The following is a 15,844-nucleotide window of genomic DNA, read 5'->3' as shown; positions in this document are numbered from 1 at the left end:
AATAGCTTGTTTGTCTGTCTTTGCTTGCTGGTGGAAACTAGTACATCTGTTGATCATTACATAGTTTGTACTCTTCTTGTCTTTTTGATAGAAAGGAGAAAATTCATTCTAAAAAGTCAATGAAATGGTAAAACTTAATAAGATTTTATGAACATCAACATTGAAAAGTATAATTTAAGATAATACTTATCGCTGGATAAATGGTTTCAGCAAATTTCATTCTAATGAGTCAACCTTAAGAGAAGGAAACTTATAAAATAAAAACTGAAAACATCAGTCAAGGGATAAAAGTTTTGACACAGTACAAAACAATGATCAATTAATTTCTGTAGGCTATAATCTGTAGCTTTAAGCATGTGTAGAACATCCAGGTATGATACAAAGATTGCCTCTTGTTTGGAATATTTTTGTTTAAATACATCACAGAGACACGGAAGGAACTCGCCGTCACAGGTGGACGTACCTAGACTAGATTTAGATCGTGGCGCTCAGCCACCGACTCCTCGCCGTAACACTAAGGTACATGATAAATATTGGAACCTCAAACATCTACCTTACTGATGAAAACTCTACTGACACCCATACTAAAACCTTTTTAATAAAAAAAAACCCCAATATATAAATATTGAAATCCTGATAAGAAGTTACTCATAACCCTACTTGTACTAATACCTAAATTTTATTGTAAAATTTCATACTAGAAAGTCTAATCTCTACCAAATTTGATAGCAAAACCTACACTAATATCAATAGTACAGGTATATGGAAAACCTACACTAGGAATTACCAGCAAAATCCATACTAAAAATTAATTGTAATATCCATACGAAAATTAATTGTAATATCCATGCTGAAAATTAATAGTAATATCCATACTGAAAATTAATAGTAATATCCATACTGAAAATTAATAGTAATATCCATACAAAGATTAACAGTAATATTCATCCTGAAAATTGATTTTAATATCCATACAGAATATTGATAGTAATATCCATACTGAAAATTAATAGTAATATCCATATAGAAAATTAATAGTAATATCCATATAGAAAATTAATAGTAATATCCATACTGAATATTAATAGTAATATCCATACTGAATATTAATAGTAATATCCATACTGAATATTAATAGTAATATCCATACTTAAATATTAATTGTAATATCCATACTGAAAATTAATAGTAAAATCAAAAATAAAAATTTTAATAACAACGTTTTTACTAAATGATAGTAATTTTCTTATTGTCCAATCTTTATTAAAGTAAACTGTTGTGAAATTTTACTACAACTGAAATGAAACATTCATGATTAATACTTAAATATGTTATAATGATTTCTTATCGATGGTAATTTTATCTCTGTGCTTACCCGTTAGTTATGATTGCTGCCTTTTTCTATATAATTATCAGAGACTCAAAGAAGTATTTTGAATGTCTTTGAGTTGCTGCTATTTAAGTCACTTTGTATAAACTGTTGTTTGCATATGTAAGTGATATGTGTTGAGTATCATTGTTAATGGTTTATGTGTTTTGAGACCAAGGTGAGGAGTATCCTGTTATAGCATGTCCTGTAGGGTTTAAACCTTAATGCTGAACAATATCAATAGGATAGGTATAGTTACCTGCTGTTTGAATACAGGTGCTCAAACTGAATTAAAACATTACATGAACTATACCATTTTATCAGTACAAATTATTGTGTCAACAGTTTTAAAATCAAGGTTGAATTGAGGGGTACGATTAACATTGGTAGTATACTATAGTGGTGGGCCAATGATTAAAAAAAAAATCAGTCGAAAATATACTGCATAAAAGCACATTCCTACATTATCTGGATTCAGTAAAACTTCATATTTCATAATGCAGCAGCAGAATTCTTAACTTTTTGTCGTTTTATTTTTAGTTCGCTGGTGGCTATAGGACATTTTGCTGAGATATCCTATATGACAAAAAGAACACCAAAACAATATCTATGGCTGATACAAAATATTTAATCAGTTTTGGATGTTTTCTTATTTTTTTTATAACTCCCCTTGAAGATTTGGCATTCGCCAGGGTTCTGTATTGTGAGGGTACAGTTTAGGCAGGTTTAACATTAGGGGTATTTCCCCTGGTGTTGGTAATGATAATAAATAAGTTACACAAGACTGAGAACATTGTAATATACTATATAAACAGTGCACTGTAACTGTTGAACTTTCCTGAAGTTTATATCAACTTTTTCTATTTAAATGTTTTAAGGATGTTTTTGTTGTTGTAGTAATTATTGTTTCATCACTTAGAACACTACACTTTCTCACTTCAAAATGATTTTTGTTACACTGTATGTTTGTTATGATATATGTTGATTAATTAGATAGAAGACAGAGAGGAGTGTGTATGTGTAGTGTTTGTTTGCATGTCTGTGTATAAACAATTTCTGATTTCCACGTTTCAGCAGTCAGAGAAATTCCAGGCTTCCCTACCTGGTCTACAAAGCAACTCAGCACAGGTACAAACACAGCTGACATCTCGTCTGGTTACTGTCAAGATAGAGCATTTAAGCGTGGAAATTATCAACTTATTTTAAACTATTCACATTATATGACATAAGTCTCGTTTAATACCATTGTTGCAGAATTATGTAGAGTTCTTGATGATATATTACCATTAATTAAATTAATTAGAATTACATTTTGTGAAAATTTCTGCACCCTAAGAATGTTCAATTTACAGTAACTTGACCAAAGAGGCATGTTAGACAAATATAATGTGTAATATACATAGCATGGTTTAACCTAAATCTAATATTGGTTACAAAACTTGAGAAATTGTGGCTTATAGTTTAATGTCAAGCTTGATTTGATTTCATATACATGTGTAAAAAATGAAAGAAAGCAAAAAAAAAAAAAAAAAAAAAGAAACACAAAAGAGAAAAAAGTGCATAAATAACTTGTTTGGCATCAATTTTGGTACTTAAGAATGAATAATCGAAGATTAATGAAAAGTTGATTTTTATGAATAATTTGATTGATTCCGTGGTAACAGAGGCGACGTAAAGAGGAGGAGAGAAATAGAGAATACAATGAAATGTTGAAAAAGCAGAAAGGCCGAGGTGTAAGTAGTGTGTAGTGCTGATTGCTGCGTGTTTTAGCCTTACTAATACAGCGCCACCTACGTGTCACCGATGTAGTCACACCATCAATATACTCCACGGTTTTGTCGGCACTTAGTATTCACTAATCAATTTATTTCTAAGATTATTAAGCTTATTTTATTTACAAGTGATTTTATTTTGTTCTCCATTTGGATTTTACATACCTAAATATAACCATTTTATAGAAGTTTCTGTTTTGTTATACATGTTGTGTGCAGTGATATTTTAATTATTGCATTGTATCTCTAGCAGTTAGACTGATTTTTAATAGATTAACTTTAAGTAAATTTTTTATCCAGTACTTATATTAAAGAGAATGCAGCTGTACTAGGTTAATTATTTGTTATTATGTTACCAATCTCTTGTGTGCAAATGTCTGAGGACATTGAATAATTACTGAATAAATGTCTATTACCTTAAAACCACTTTTAGTACCAAATCTTTCCTGGAAAAAACTAACATTTCTCTTATTTCATCTTTCATATGATTTGTTAATCTTACGTTTGGGGCTTTTAAAGATTATTATCTGTATCATAAGTTGAAAAAAAGATGGATGCCAATTAAATCTACATGTGATTTAAAATCTGATTGTATTTAAAAGTTTTTCCAATTTTGTTTTATATAAAACCTGATGACTAAGCTATAAAATAAATTGTTTGAGATTGGCTGATTTTTGTGTCGCCTGCAATGCAAGGGTGACACTTAGGTATCACTATGTCAGAGTCGGCATCTGTGTCGACGTCGGCATCTGGGAAACCATTTCCGTGCGATAACTTTATTATTTATTGTCCGATTTCAACCAAATTTGGTCTATTGGTTTATATCAATGAGATCTCTTATGAGTATGATAATGGTCAAAACCTGTCAATATTTGCAAGAGTTATGGGACTTCAAATTAGTCAAAACAGACAAATCCATGGTTTCCACTCGATAACTTTAGTATTTATAGTCCGATTTCAACCAAATTTGGTATATTGCTTTATATCAATGATATTTTAGATGGGTCTGATACTGGTCAAAATCCATCAATATTTGCAAGGGTTACGGGACTTGATAAATTTACCTAATTATTAACAATATTTTCAACTCTAAATAACTATTCTTTGTGATGCTGTGCAGGCGACATCCACTTCGGTGGAATTCTTGTTGCCTTAGATGTGATGTGCTAATTGAACTTTTAAATACCCTAATGTATTTATTCATACCTCCACTTATTAGTGGCTTTAATTGGATGATTTTCTTTTTCTATGATTATATAATAATATGATAATTCAGGATCTAGTGATATTGTTTCTATGTAGTTATATATACCTATATACACTTCAATTTTTTTACCAATTTGCAACTCACTAAAACTGCATTAGCGGCTATGATTTGACTGAAACAGGTTAATCTTTGCATCCATCGATCAGAATATTGATTAAAGAAAATATTTTTTTTAGGTACTGGGCAATTAGCTTGATTTTAAGAATTTGCTTTAATGTCTATTTTGTTTAGAAAACCTAAGTCTGATTTTTCGAGACTTCATTGATTAAGTTCTTACTAATATTTTTCCATATGTGGGATCACATAGGAACAGTCTTGGTGAGAAATATTTGTTCAGTTTATCATAAAATATGTCAAAAGACTGATATACAAGACCAATATTTTTTTTTGGTTTATGATTTAAAGATTTCATGATGTAAAACCAGATGATAAACCATGTTTAAAGTAGATCACCAATTAAGTATAGTTATGAAGTGTCCTAGTGAGAGTGAGGGCCAGTATTCAGGTCACCTGTTACATACCAAACTGTTGGTAACAACGCTGATATCATTCATTTAGTGCTTCGTGTTATAAATAAATGAAATTTTATTTAAACCTCACATGTTGACCTGAAAGGGTTTTAATGGTGTTGTGACTCCTGGTGGATATTGGTGTAAGGGTTTAGGCGCGATATATCTCCGTACAGATAAACGTAGTCAGCCATTATGCCCATGTTATGTACTACTTGTACAGGATCCTGAAGGTTTGTCTGGAAAATCGCTAGAAAATGTCTAGAGATGTAGCTTAGATTTCTGGATTTACTGGGGTAGAATATCCGAGGTTGTATTTTTCCATGGAAAGTGATCGTTATACTATGGAATGTATGTGAAGTGTTCCTGTTATAAGACTAAAATGTGTTATACCAAACAAACCCAGAGTGTGTACATTGACTGTATAGAAATGTGCTTGTAGTATAGGCTGTGTAAATTTCCTGGTATTTAAATGTGTGATAGTAGTTTTTTACAGCCATTCTAGTAATTTGGATTAATTGTTCCTGTTATAAATAAATATATATCAGGTATCTACGATACACTTATAAATGTTATGAGGAGCTTGCCTGGATATAGATTTACCCATGTGACTTGTTAACAGGACCAGACTGCACTGACTTCGGAATGAAGAGTACAGGTTATCGAATAGCCTTGTAGGTTCTACCCTGACTAGTAGAACTTGGAGTACAGATACTGCTGTATTTGTAGTGTGCATGCCTAGTAGATGTGCTTGTGTAGATGTAGGTGCAGTTTAGTGTTGTACAGTGGCCTCTAAGGTAAAGTGATGACCTATATCTTACAGAGGGGGCGAGGCACCCCCAGGGATGCACCCCCAGAGACGAGACGGGGATGGCAGACCCCTACCTATGATGAGATCCTGGAAAAGAAACGACGAGAGGAACGTCAGTACAGGTAGATATAATACAGTAACACCACTCTCATATCATGATAGCATTCCTCCAACAGCATAATGATAGCTCCTTTACCTTCATAACTAAATCATCTATTCATTAAACATACACATGTAATTGATTTTTGGTATACATTTCTCGAAGGCAAATACATTCTCTAAAAATATGCATACATTTACAATGGATAATTTTAGTGTTTTATCTATTGAAAATGTAGTCTATATTGGCAGTTACAGACATAGTTGATCAGAATGTGACAGGTGTATAACTGACTATGGATTTGATGACTAACCTTTGATAACTTCAATACCTGGCATTCCATATACTGTTGATAGGTCCCAATCTGTTTGAGTTAGCAGGGTTTTAATGTACTTCGTAATGCATATATTATGCAGATACAGTACGCAATACATGATATCCATATTGAAAGACTGTGGTTTTACTTACTAGAGGACAAAGCAAAACTAACATTTCTTCAGTTTAGACGATTTGTATATATATACCAGTATGAGTTGTATGTGATGTCTGCCAGATGGTTAACTCTATCTCTAATTGCCCTTTAGGAGAAATGAGGACCCTTATGGGGACAGCAGAGGAATAAGACCCTATGCTAGTGAGGGCGCCATCAACAGGGTAGGGGTAAGTACATCAGACATTGGAAAATCTAATTAAAACTATGCAGGTTTGTCTGTATGTTTGACTGTCCGTCCGTCCATCCATCTGTAGACAATAATCAACCAATTCCTCCTAAACTTTTGGAGGGAATGTAATGAAACCTAAATTTGGTGACAATAATCAATATACAGTATAGATATGTGTAATCTGTTCATGAATGTAATTCACAGGCCTCATTGTTAGTCTGAATACTTGTTATTGTGAAGAGGCACAATGTGAATGTCCTATCAGGATTTTTATAACACCCCCACCAACACCCCCCCAACCCCAATCTTTAAGAAAACAACAAATAATTCTGCAATAAATCTAAGCTCAATCTTAAGTACAAAATGCTTTCATAGAATAACATTGGTAAAGTTTGATCTCTTTTTTTTTTGTTTTTGGTTATTTTACAGATTGATGATGTGAAGATGAGAGATCTTGATCGGGAATATGAGCAACGGTAAGTAATATTCCTTTGTCTAGGTATCAGTTGTGATAATCTGATGTCTGATAAACATTTGTTACAGGTGTAAAAATATTTCAATTGTTGGTACTGTTCTAATAATGAAGACTGAGATTATTTACCACAGATATCCTCAGATAAGTCCCATTCTTCTGTCAAAGTTACAAAGTATTACAGCCCTAAACAATCTTAGCTCTATTTCTTAAAAGTGGTGAACCTTTCAATACCATTAAAGAAAAAAAGAAAAGCAAGCATTTGTTGTATATATATAGACTTGTTAACTGGTTAAAAAGAATGTATGCATGTTAGAAAGACATATTTAGATACATCCTTTATGTAAATGTCTATAATTATGATTGCATGTATTTATATATTATGTAAATCAATTTGTTTACATGTTACTCAACAGAATGCAATACATTGATATTTCATATATTATATTCATTGTATGTGTTTGATAATAATAAGTTCCTTAATGATAATCATATGACTATATGTGATAATATTCTATGTTAAAGATGATCTCACTTTTACATGATCTGAAAGTTAGATATCCGATCCCCACAGTTTGGATTGGAGAAGAGCGTACAGCATGCCCTTTGCTTTCTTTTCATCCTGATACCTTTCATTTGATTAGTCTTGCATGACTTTATAGATATGGATTATCTCCCATTAATTTGGTCGCAGATGTTAATGTTGGACCAGGGTTATCACCCTTAAGTTTGATCCGAGATTACTTAGTTTGACCAGGGTTATTTCCCTTGACCTTTCAATTTGGTACTCTGTTACTTTATTTTATGTCATTGAATTGATCTGGGATCTATTCATATTACCAGAGAGACCTCCAAGTTGGATTTCAATAATCATCCTGAATTATTTTGCCACCATCATATACTTTATTGTAAAGTTCTTTATTTAGGGGTAGGAGGAATGACAAATCTGAAAAATTGTCTGCAGACAAAAAGGAAAATCATGATTTGGTATGAGGAAACATTCGTGTCACTTCAACTCTTTTATATCTTCTGCTTCTCCCCCACAAACACCTCCCCTGTATTTTAGCTTTCACCATCATCAGACTGGAGAAACCAAAACACTGTCGCAAGGAAATAAAATACATGCAATGTATTATTTTTTATCTAGTTATTCGGATATGATATTAAAGATTCCATTCCAAAAGAAACCACTGATTATGTGTGACTATCTAGGCAATGGTTATGGTTTATCAGACTGAATATGGTTTATATCATGGATATATTTGATTAGTTTTTCAGTGTATCTGGAGTAACAGGGAACATGACCAAAGTCACATGGAGTTTATGTCTGTATTCTGTATGTAATGGGGACAAAAAAGTGTTCTTAGGAGACATTCTATCCACAATTCATATAATATTCACAGAAATAACAAAAAAAGAAGAAAAAAAAAACAAAAAAAACATACGAATCACAATGGTAAATTTGGTGATTCATTACAAAGTGAAATAGATTTAGTGTGACATTGGCCATGTTTTTGTTTTGATATTGTACCCACTGAATGGTATAGCCTGTTGTAAGTAAACACTTGGTTGTCACTTGGGCCCCCGCACCATGTTCTATCGCTGTGACAGTCAGAAGTGTACTGCAGGATTGGTTGCTGATCAGCCATTTAGAACATGATATACACAAGGCTGTACCATTCAGATGTAGTGAGTTATTTATTGATATCCCTATGGTTTACGCTGTGATATTCTGTGGACAAAATGTGTTCCCACTGAACCAAAAATTTGTTGAGAATTAAAGTTTTAACTGAGAATCAGAAAAATGAAATAGATTTAAAAAAAAAAAGATTTGTTTCTTTTTTTTTTTTAAATAAGAAGGGAAGACATTGTCCACAGATTTTACTGTATAGACATGGTAGATCATCAGTAGCTTTTTGTTTTGTGTCTTTCACGGAGTAGTCTTGATGATGTTGTGTTTCACATAATCAGGCGAGTGAGATTCCAAAATGATCGATCGAAGGAACGAGGAATCCTAGACGATGATAATTGGTTAAGGACAGACGAAGCAAAGGAACAACAATATTCCAAATTGGTAATGATTACTGATCCAAACTTATGAATATGCATGAAGCTATTGTTATAGGTATAGGCCCCTATATACAGGTATTTACATATATGGTGATGGGTAATTAGCATGATTTAATTGCCCTGCAATTACTGGGAAACATTCAAAACCATCAAGATAGGGAATAATTTAGGTCAGACATTTCTTGTCCGAATTTTTGAGTTTGTATTAATTGGACTGATGTATTAAAATGTTTTAATTCAGTTGAAGGAAAATACAAATAATATTAAAAGACCAAAACTAGTAGAAAACAGAAAGATTTGCTAATGAATAGTATTAAAATAATGAATACTGAAATTTCATACTTCTCTTATATATTCCTCTTATTATATAACATAACACGGGTATTCTAATCTTTAAAACTATTTAACTAATTTCTCCTCTGATCATTTAGGTGTGTATCTCTAAAGACTAAGACTAATAACAATGTCTGTTTATTTACCCCCAATTATATATACACAACCTGTATCTGCTAGCATGACAAACTCTTCATCAAATACATGTCAAAAATGTTATTTGCTAGCATGACAAACCCTTTATCAAATGCATGTCAAAACTTTTCAGACATTGTGATATCTAACCACCATTTTGATTTTTGAAAGAAGAATGAAATTGATATTATTTAAATCTGTGGGAGCCTCCATTTTATCCATAGTAGTTCTATTTTACTATAGTTTAGTCCAGGCAGTTTAATACCACTCTGGTATGTTTGGTATCTGAAGATAATATTAATCCTGCATGCATTTCATCGTACCTGAGGCGTTTGGTGTCGCAAATATTTTGATATAAGGAGTTTTAAAGAACATTGAACATTGAAGAGCAGTCTAAAGTGGCTTGTTTGTAAACATATATCTGAGGTATTTCTTACACCTGTATGTCCTATATATAGTGATCACCTGATCAATTTCCAGCACGCTCGTTACTTTTTAGGTCATCTGACCCGAAGGGTCAGGATGACCTATAGTCATCATGTTTCGTCCGTCGTCGTCCGCCGTCCGCCGTCCGCCGTCCGCCGTGCGCCGTCGCCGTCCGCCGTCCGCCGTGCGTTAACTTTTCACATTTTGAGCTTCTTCTCAAGTTCTACCAGTGCCATTTAGCTGAAACTTACATGAAATGATCCTGACATGGTCCTGACAAAGTGTTGTTATTTTTTGGGTTGATCCGAAATCCAAGATGGCCGCCACAGCCGCCATCTTGAAAACACATTTTGAACTTCTTCTCAAGTTCTACCAGTGCGATTTGGCTGAAACTTGCATGAAATGATCCTGACATGGTCCCGACAAAGTGTTGTTATTTTTCGGGTCGATTCGAAATCCAAGATGGCCGCCACAGCCGCCATCTTGAAAACACATTTTGAACTTCTTCGTAAGTTCTACCAATGCGATTTGGCTGAAACTTGCATGAAATGATCCTGACATGGTCCCGACAAAGTGTTGTTATTTTTTGGGTCGATCCGAAATCCAAGATGGCCGCCACAGCCGCCATCTTGAAAACACATTTTGAACTTCTTCTCAAGTTCTACCGGTGCGATTTGGCTGAAACTTGCATGAAATGATCCTGACATGGTCCCGACAAAGTGTTGTTATTTTTCGGGTCGATCCGAAATCCAAGATGGCCGCCACAGCCGCCATCTTGAAAACACATTTTGAACTTCTTCTCAAGTTCTACCAGTGCGATTTGGCTGAAACTTGCATGAAATGATCCTGACATGGTCCCGACAAAGTGTTGTTATTTTTCAGGTCGATTCGAAATCCAAGATGGCCGCCACAGCCGCCATCTTGAAAACACATTTTGAACTTCTTCTCAAGTTCTACCAGTGCGATTTGGCTGAAACTTGCATGAAATCATCCTGACATGGTCCCGTCAAAGTGTTGTTATTTTTCGGGTCGATTCGAAATCCAAGATGGCCGCCACAGCCGCCATCTTGAAAACACATTTTGAACTTCTTCTCAAGTTCTACCAGTGCGATTTGGCTGAAACTTGCATGAAATGATCCTGACATGGTCCCGACAAAGTGTTGTTATTTTTCGGGTCGATCCGAAATCCAAGATGGCCGCCACAGCCGCCATCTTGAAAACACATTTTGAACTTCTTCGTAAGTTCTACCAATGCGATTTGGCTGAAACTTGCATGAAATGATCCTGACATGGTCCCGACAAAGTGTTGTTATTTTTTGGGTCGATCCGAAATCCAAGATGGCCGCCACAGCCGCCATCTTGAAAACACATTTTGAACTTCTTCTCAAGTTCTACCGGTGCGATTTGGCTGAAACTTGCATGAAATGATCCTGACATGGTCCCGACAAAGTGTTGTTATTTTTCGGGTCAATCCGAAATCCAAGATGGCCGCCATCTTGAAAACACATTTTGAACTTCTTCTCAAGTTCTACCTGTGCGATTTGGCTGAAACTTGCATGAAATGATCCTGACATGGTCCCGACAAAGTGTTGTTATTTTTCAGGTCGATTCGAAATCCAAGATGGCCGCCACAGCCGCCATCTTGAAAACACATTTTGAACTTCTTCTCAAGTTCTACGGGTGCGATTTGGCTGAAACTTGCATGAAATGATCCTGACATGGTCCCGACAAAGTTTTGTTATTTTTCGGGTTGATCCGAAATCCAAGATGGCCACCACAGCCGCCATCTTGAAAACACATTTTGAACTTCTTCTCAAGTTCTACCAGTGCAATTTGGCTGAAACTTGCATGAAATGATCCTGACATGGTCCCGACAAAGTGTTGTTATTTTTTGGGTCGATCCGAAATCCAAGATGGCTGCCACAGCCGCCATCTTGAAAACACATTTTGAACTTCTTCTCAAGTTCTACCGTTGTGATTTGGCTGAAACTTGCATGAAATGATCCTGACATGGTCCCGACAAAGTGTTGTTATTTTTCGGGTCGATCCGAAATCCAAGATGGCCGCCACAGCCGCCATCTTGAAAACACATTTTGAACTTCTTCTCAAGTTTTACCAGTGCGATTTGGCTGAAACTTGCATGAAATGATCCTGACATGGTCCCGACAAAGTGTTGTTATTTTTCAGGTCGATCCGAAATCCAAGATGGCCGCCACAGCCGCCATCTTGAAAACACATTTTGAACTTCTTCTCAAGTTCTACCAGTGCGATTTGGCTGAAACTTGCATGAAATGATCCTGACATGGTCCCGACAAAGTGTTATTTTTTAGGTCGATCCGAAATCCAAGATGGCCGCTGCAGCCGCCATCTTGAAAACACATTTTGAACTTCTCAAGTTCTACTGATGCGATTTGGCTGAAACTTGCATGAAATGATCCCGACATGTTCGTGACAAAGTCTTGTTATTTTTTGGGTCGATCCAAAATCGAAGATGGCTACAATGACACTATATCTAATTAATTTCCTATATGTTAAGGCCCTTGGGCCTCTTGTTTGAAATAAAATTTGTTGAAAGAAATTGAAAATGATCCTGACATGGTCCTGACAAAGTGACACCATATATAATTAATTTTACTATTGCCAAGGTAGTCAGATGACCGTTAAGGCCCTTTGGGCCTCTTGTTATCTACTCCAATTAATGGTACTTGAAAACAGGCTTTATATTGATAGATTTATAAAAAATATATATATTGCCGTTATTTATTTTCAGTAAAACAAAATATTTTGATATATTATTTTCCATTTGGTCTATCTTATCAAACAGATCAGTTCAGATTTCTATGAAACTATACCATTTTGGATCTCAACTTTGAATTCATGTCAGCATTAGAAGCATTCTAAGACTGACTATGACGGTCAAGCTATTAAAGGGATGTAACTCCAACAACTCAGAATGATTACATATCTTACAAAGCCTGGAAACACAACTTTTCTCTCAGAATTCCACAGAAGGTTTACTTCCCTTAGTAAAATTATTATAATTATCTAGAGCTCATTTTTTCCTTTCTATGCTGTCAATGTTATTATTAGTCAAGGATGATTTTTTAATTTTTAAAGTAGATTTATTTTATTAATTTAAATTCTATACCTATTTTTTCAAGTTCAATGCAGTAATATTTGAAATGAAGGTTGAAATTCAAAATAAGTTTATAATCAATAATTTTTTTTAAAACTGAACTTAATGATATTGACTAAGCTAGAATATATCCTTTTTGTACCGACTAAAGGTCAAAAAGATAAGCGGACCTGAGCGTAAGGTAGGTATTCCGTGTAGTTTTCAGTGCAGATTTCAACATGTTTTCCCTCATGCGTTCTCTTGAATTGTACACTTTTTGTCAAATTATTTTGATTCAGAGGTTTTTAAAGATAAAATAAACAATAAAGGCAACTTTTCAGAATTTCCAGTGCATCAGATCTGTTGAATGTTTTATTGTAAAATATAGCTAAATATTGCTTAAAATCAACATGATGGAGTAATGTTAAAATTCATTACGGTTAGACATACAGAATGTTAGAACGATTCTTGAGAAAGTTTGATTTTACTCCTGCATTATAAAAAATAAAAGTTGTTTAGCATACATATAATACATTAAGGACCCTAATAATCAAATATACCCTCATTTTTACCTCTGTATAACATACCAGGTAGAACCTCAGATTACACTTCCCTTAAAGACTTAGATTATACTGGTAAATGTTATTATATAAGACAATGAAGTGTACAGTTTAGGAAAAAACATGAATAAGTTTGGTAATGTTTGATGATCAAATGACAGAGTTTGGTTGGATATTTTCATTTAATGTAGATCCTGATATCTTAACAGTGTTTGCTTTTAAAGGTAACATTCACATTTGTGTGGAAAAAAATCACAATTTAACATAATTATTTTCCTGCCATTTATTTGATCGTCTAAAATAAAATTAACAATTTACTGTAGATTTTTTTACTTGCTTGATTTTTCATTTTTCAGGTTTTGCTTGTATGTTTATATCATTTAGGCATAAATCTGGTTTTAAAATGATCCTTATTCTGACTATCACCTTTAAAATTATTTTCTTGATGCAAAGAGCACCTTAACTGGGCTAATAGAAATGTGAAACAACATCACATTTAATGAAATATGTGAAGCCACATTACATGGAGAGAGAAATGTGAAGCGATAACAACCTGTTAGTACGTTAAAAGCTGAATTGATGATGTGAAAAGCCTGTAGAAATGGAACAAATTAGAATTTTGTTATGATTCTAGGACTATTTGGATTCAAAGTCTGACTCAGAACTTGATGAAAACTATAGGTACCGCGGCCGCAGAGATAGACAGGTATTGTGGCGCAGCATGTGTTAGATTTAGTGCTGGCTTCAGTCTGTCCATATTGTACCATCTCATTTAGTAAATTACATACCGTAGTTATGCTTCTTCAAATTGTTTACCAATATCCGACATGTTTCAGTACTCTGGTTTGCATATTAATTAGCACATAGTGATCATTAAGTCATGTTTGTGAGAAAATGACACCATTTTTTTACATGATCTCATGACATAGATAATGAATACATAGAAAAAATTGCTGCATGTAATTAGTTTAGTTTATGCTTCTATTTAAACATATATCAGTGATTGTGGTCAAAAACACCTTTCAAAACAAACTTTATATTTGAATAAAAAAATTGAAAATTTTTTTTATTTAATTTGAAGGTTTCAATGTGTAAAAATTTATGCAAATACACAGAGTTGAAATAGAAAGTGTCAAGAAGTAAAAAAATCGGAACCAAGACCTCTGTTATATGATAGGAACTATGGGCTTTACTTTATTACTCTTATGTTATGTTGTCGTAATATTCTATTTGTAATTATTTTATATATTTTTTTACTTCAAATTTAATTTGATATTTTTTGTACACTTCTAGTGTTATAGGAATTTGCTGACCTGCATTCTGACCATTCTATTGTTTTGTTAGATTTATTATGATAAAAATCTTGTTCTTTTTAACCCCGTGTTAATTACTCCAGTATTTGACCGACTGGTACAAAGTATATAGCATATAGGGGATTATACTCTTAGTGTGGAAGTGTTTGCCGTTTTCATTCACCAGTACTGACAGCTGTTTTGCCTGTGTTTCCTGTTGCTATGTACCATGTAAACATCTCAAAGATAGTTTTGTTCCTCCCCAAGTCGTCTGTCTCAGACTATAGTATATATATATATACACCTTTTCTATAGAACTGCGCCTCTCTATAAGATTCTATACTAGTAGTTTTCACCCTGTAGATATCTCCTAGCTTACCGTTAAAACTCATTGATCCGTGACGTCACAATATTCAGTCTTCTTTCAATACACCTCTAAAGTAGATCTGCACCATTGAGAACTCTCTCTGATATATTGTGATTGTACGTAGCGTGCATGATTTGATGGTTGTACATAGAATGTGTGGTAGTGTTACATTTAAATTGATTAGTTCTGACAGATTTCACCTAAGACTCTCACACACTGCTTAGAGTTGTTTGTTGACAGTTAAGACGGTGGTCACAGTTGAATTACTGAACTCTGAACTCATTACATTATACTGATTACATTTACAATCTTTAGATGACAAAAAAACTTGTATCAATTTGTCTTATTATTTTATTAAGAACTGGCAGTGTGTTTGTAATACCTTATAGTAAGTACCTGTATGGAGAATACCTTTAACGAGTAAACCTGACAGGTAGCTAGCTATAACGGGATCTGATCCCTTACCTACCTAAGTGATATACTGGACAGAGGGCTATGTTACTAGTGTTTGGATTACATACCTGTAGATTGTTCTGATAAAGTTAATATACCTGGATTACAGAGATATACAAATATTGTGCCAG

The 15,844-nt window shown here is 33.8% G+C and overlaps 1 protein-coding gene across 7 annotated transcripts in view; it reads left to right on the top strand.

Annotated features, from left to right (window-relative positions):
* The window catches only part of LOC138325890 (centrosome and spindle pole-associated protein 1-like), a 108,763-nt gene that overhangs the window by 49,767 nt on the left and 43,152 nt on the right, over nucleotides 1-15,844 (top strand). For all 7 annotated transcript variants that reach the window (XM_069271887.1, XM_069271884.1, XM_069271885.1 and 4 more), the window contains 9 exons: nucleotides 427-519; nucleotides 2,444-2,497; nucleotides 3,034-3,102; nucleotides 5,741-5,850; nucleotides 6,413-6,488; nucleotides 6,920-6,966; nucleotides 8,934-9,036; nucleotides 13,214-13,243; nucleotides 14,236-14,307. In XM_069271887.1, coding sequence (XP_069127988.1) covers nucleotides 427-519; nucleotides 2,444-2,497; nucleotides 3,034-3,102; nucleotides 5,741-5,850; nucleotides 6,413-6,488; nucleotides 6,920-6,966; nucleotides 8,934-9,036; nucleotides 13,214-13,243; nucleotides 14,236-14,307 — 654 coding nt within the window. The remainder of the gene's footprint in view (nucleotides 1-426; nucleotides 520-2,443; nucleotides 2,498-3,033; nucleotides 3,103-5,740; nucleotides 5,851-6,412; nucleotides 6,489-6,919; nucleotides 6,967-8,933; nucleotides 9,037-13,213; nucleotides 13,244-14,235; nucleotides 14,308-15,844) is intronic.

This window comes from Argopecten irradians, chromosome 6 (assembly GCF_041381155.1).
Source record: "Argopecten irradians isolate NY chromosome 6, Ai_NY, whole genome shotgun sequence".
NCBI lineage: Eukaryota > Metazoa > Mollusca > Bivalvia > Pectinida > Pectinidae > Argopecten > Argopecten irradians.
The sequence above is the reverse complement of the archived record's forward strand: the minus strand, read 5'-3'. Positions and strand labels throughout refer to the sequence as shown.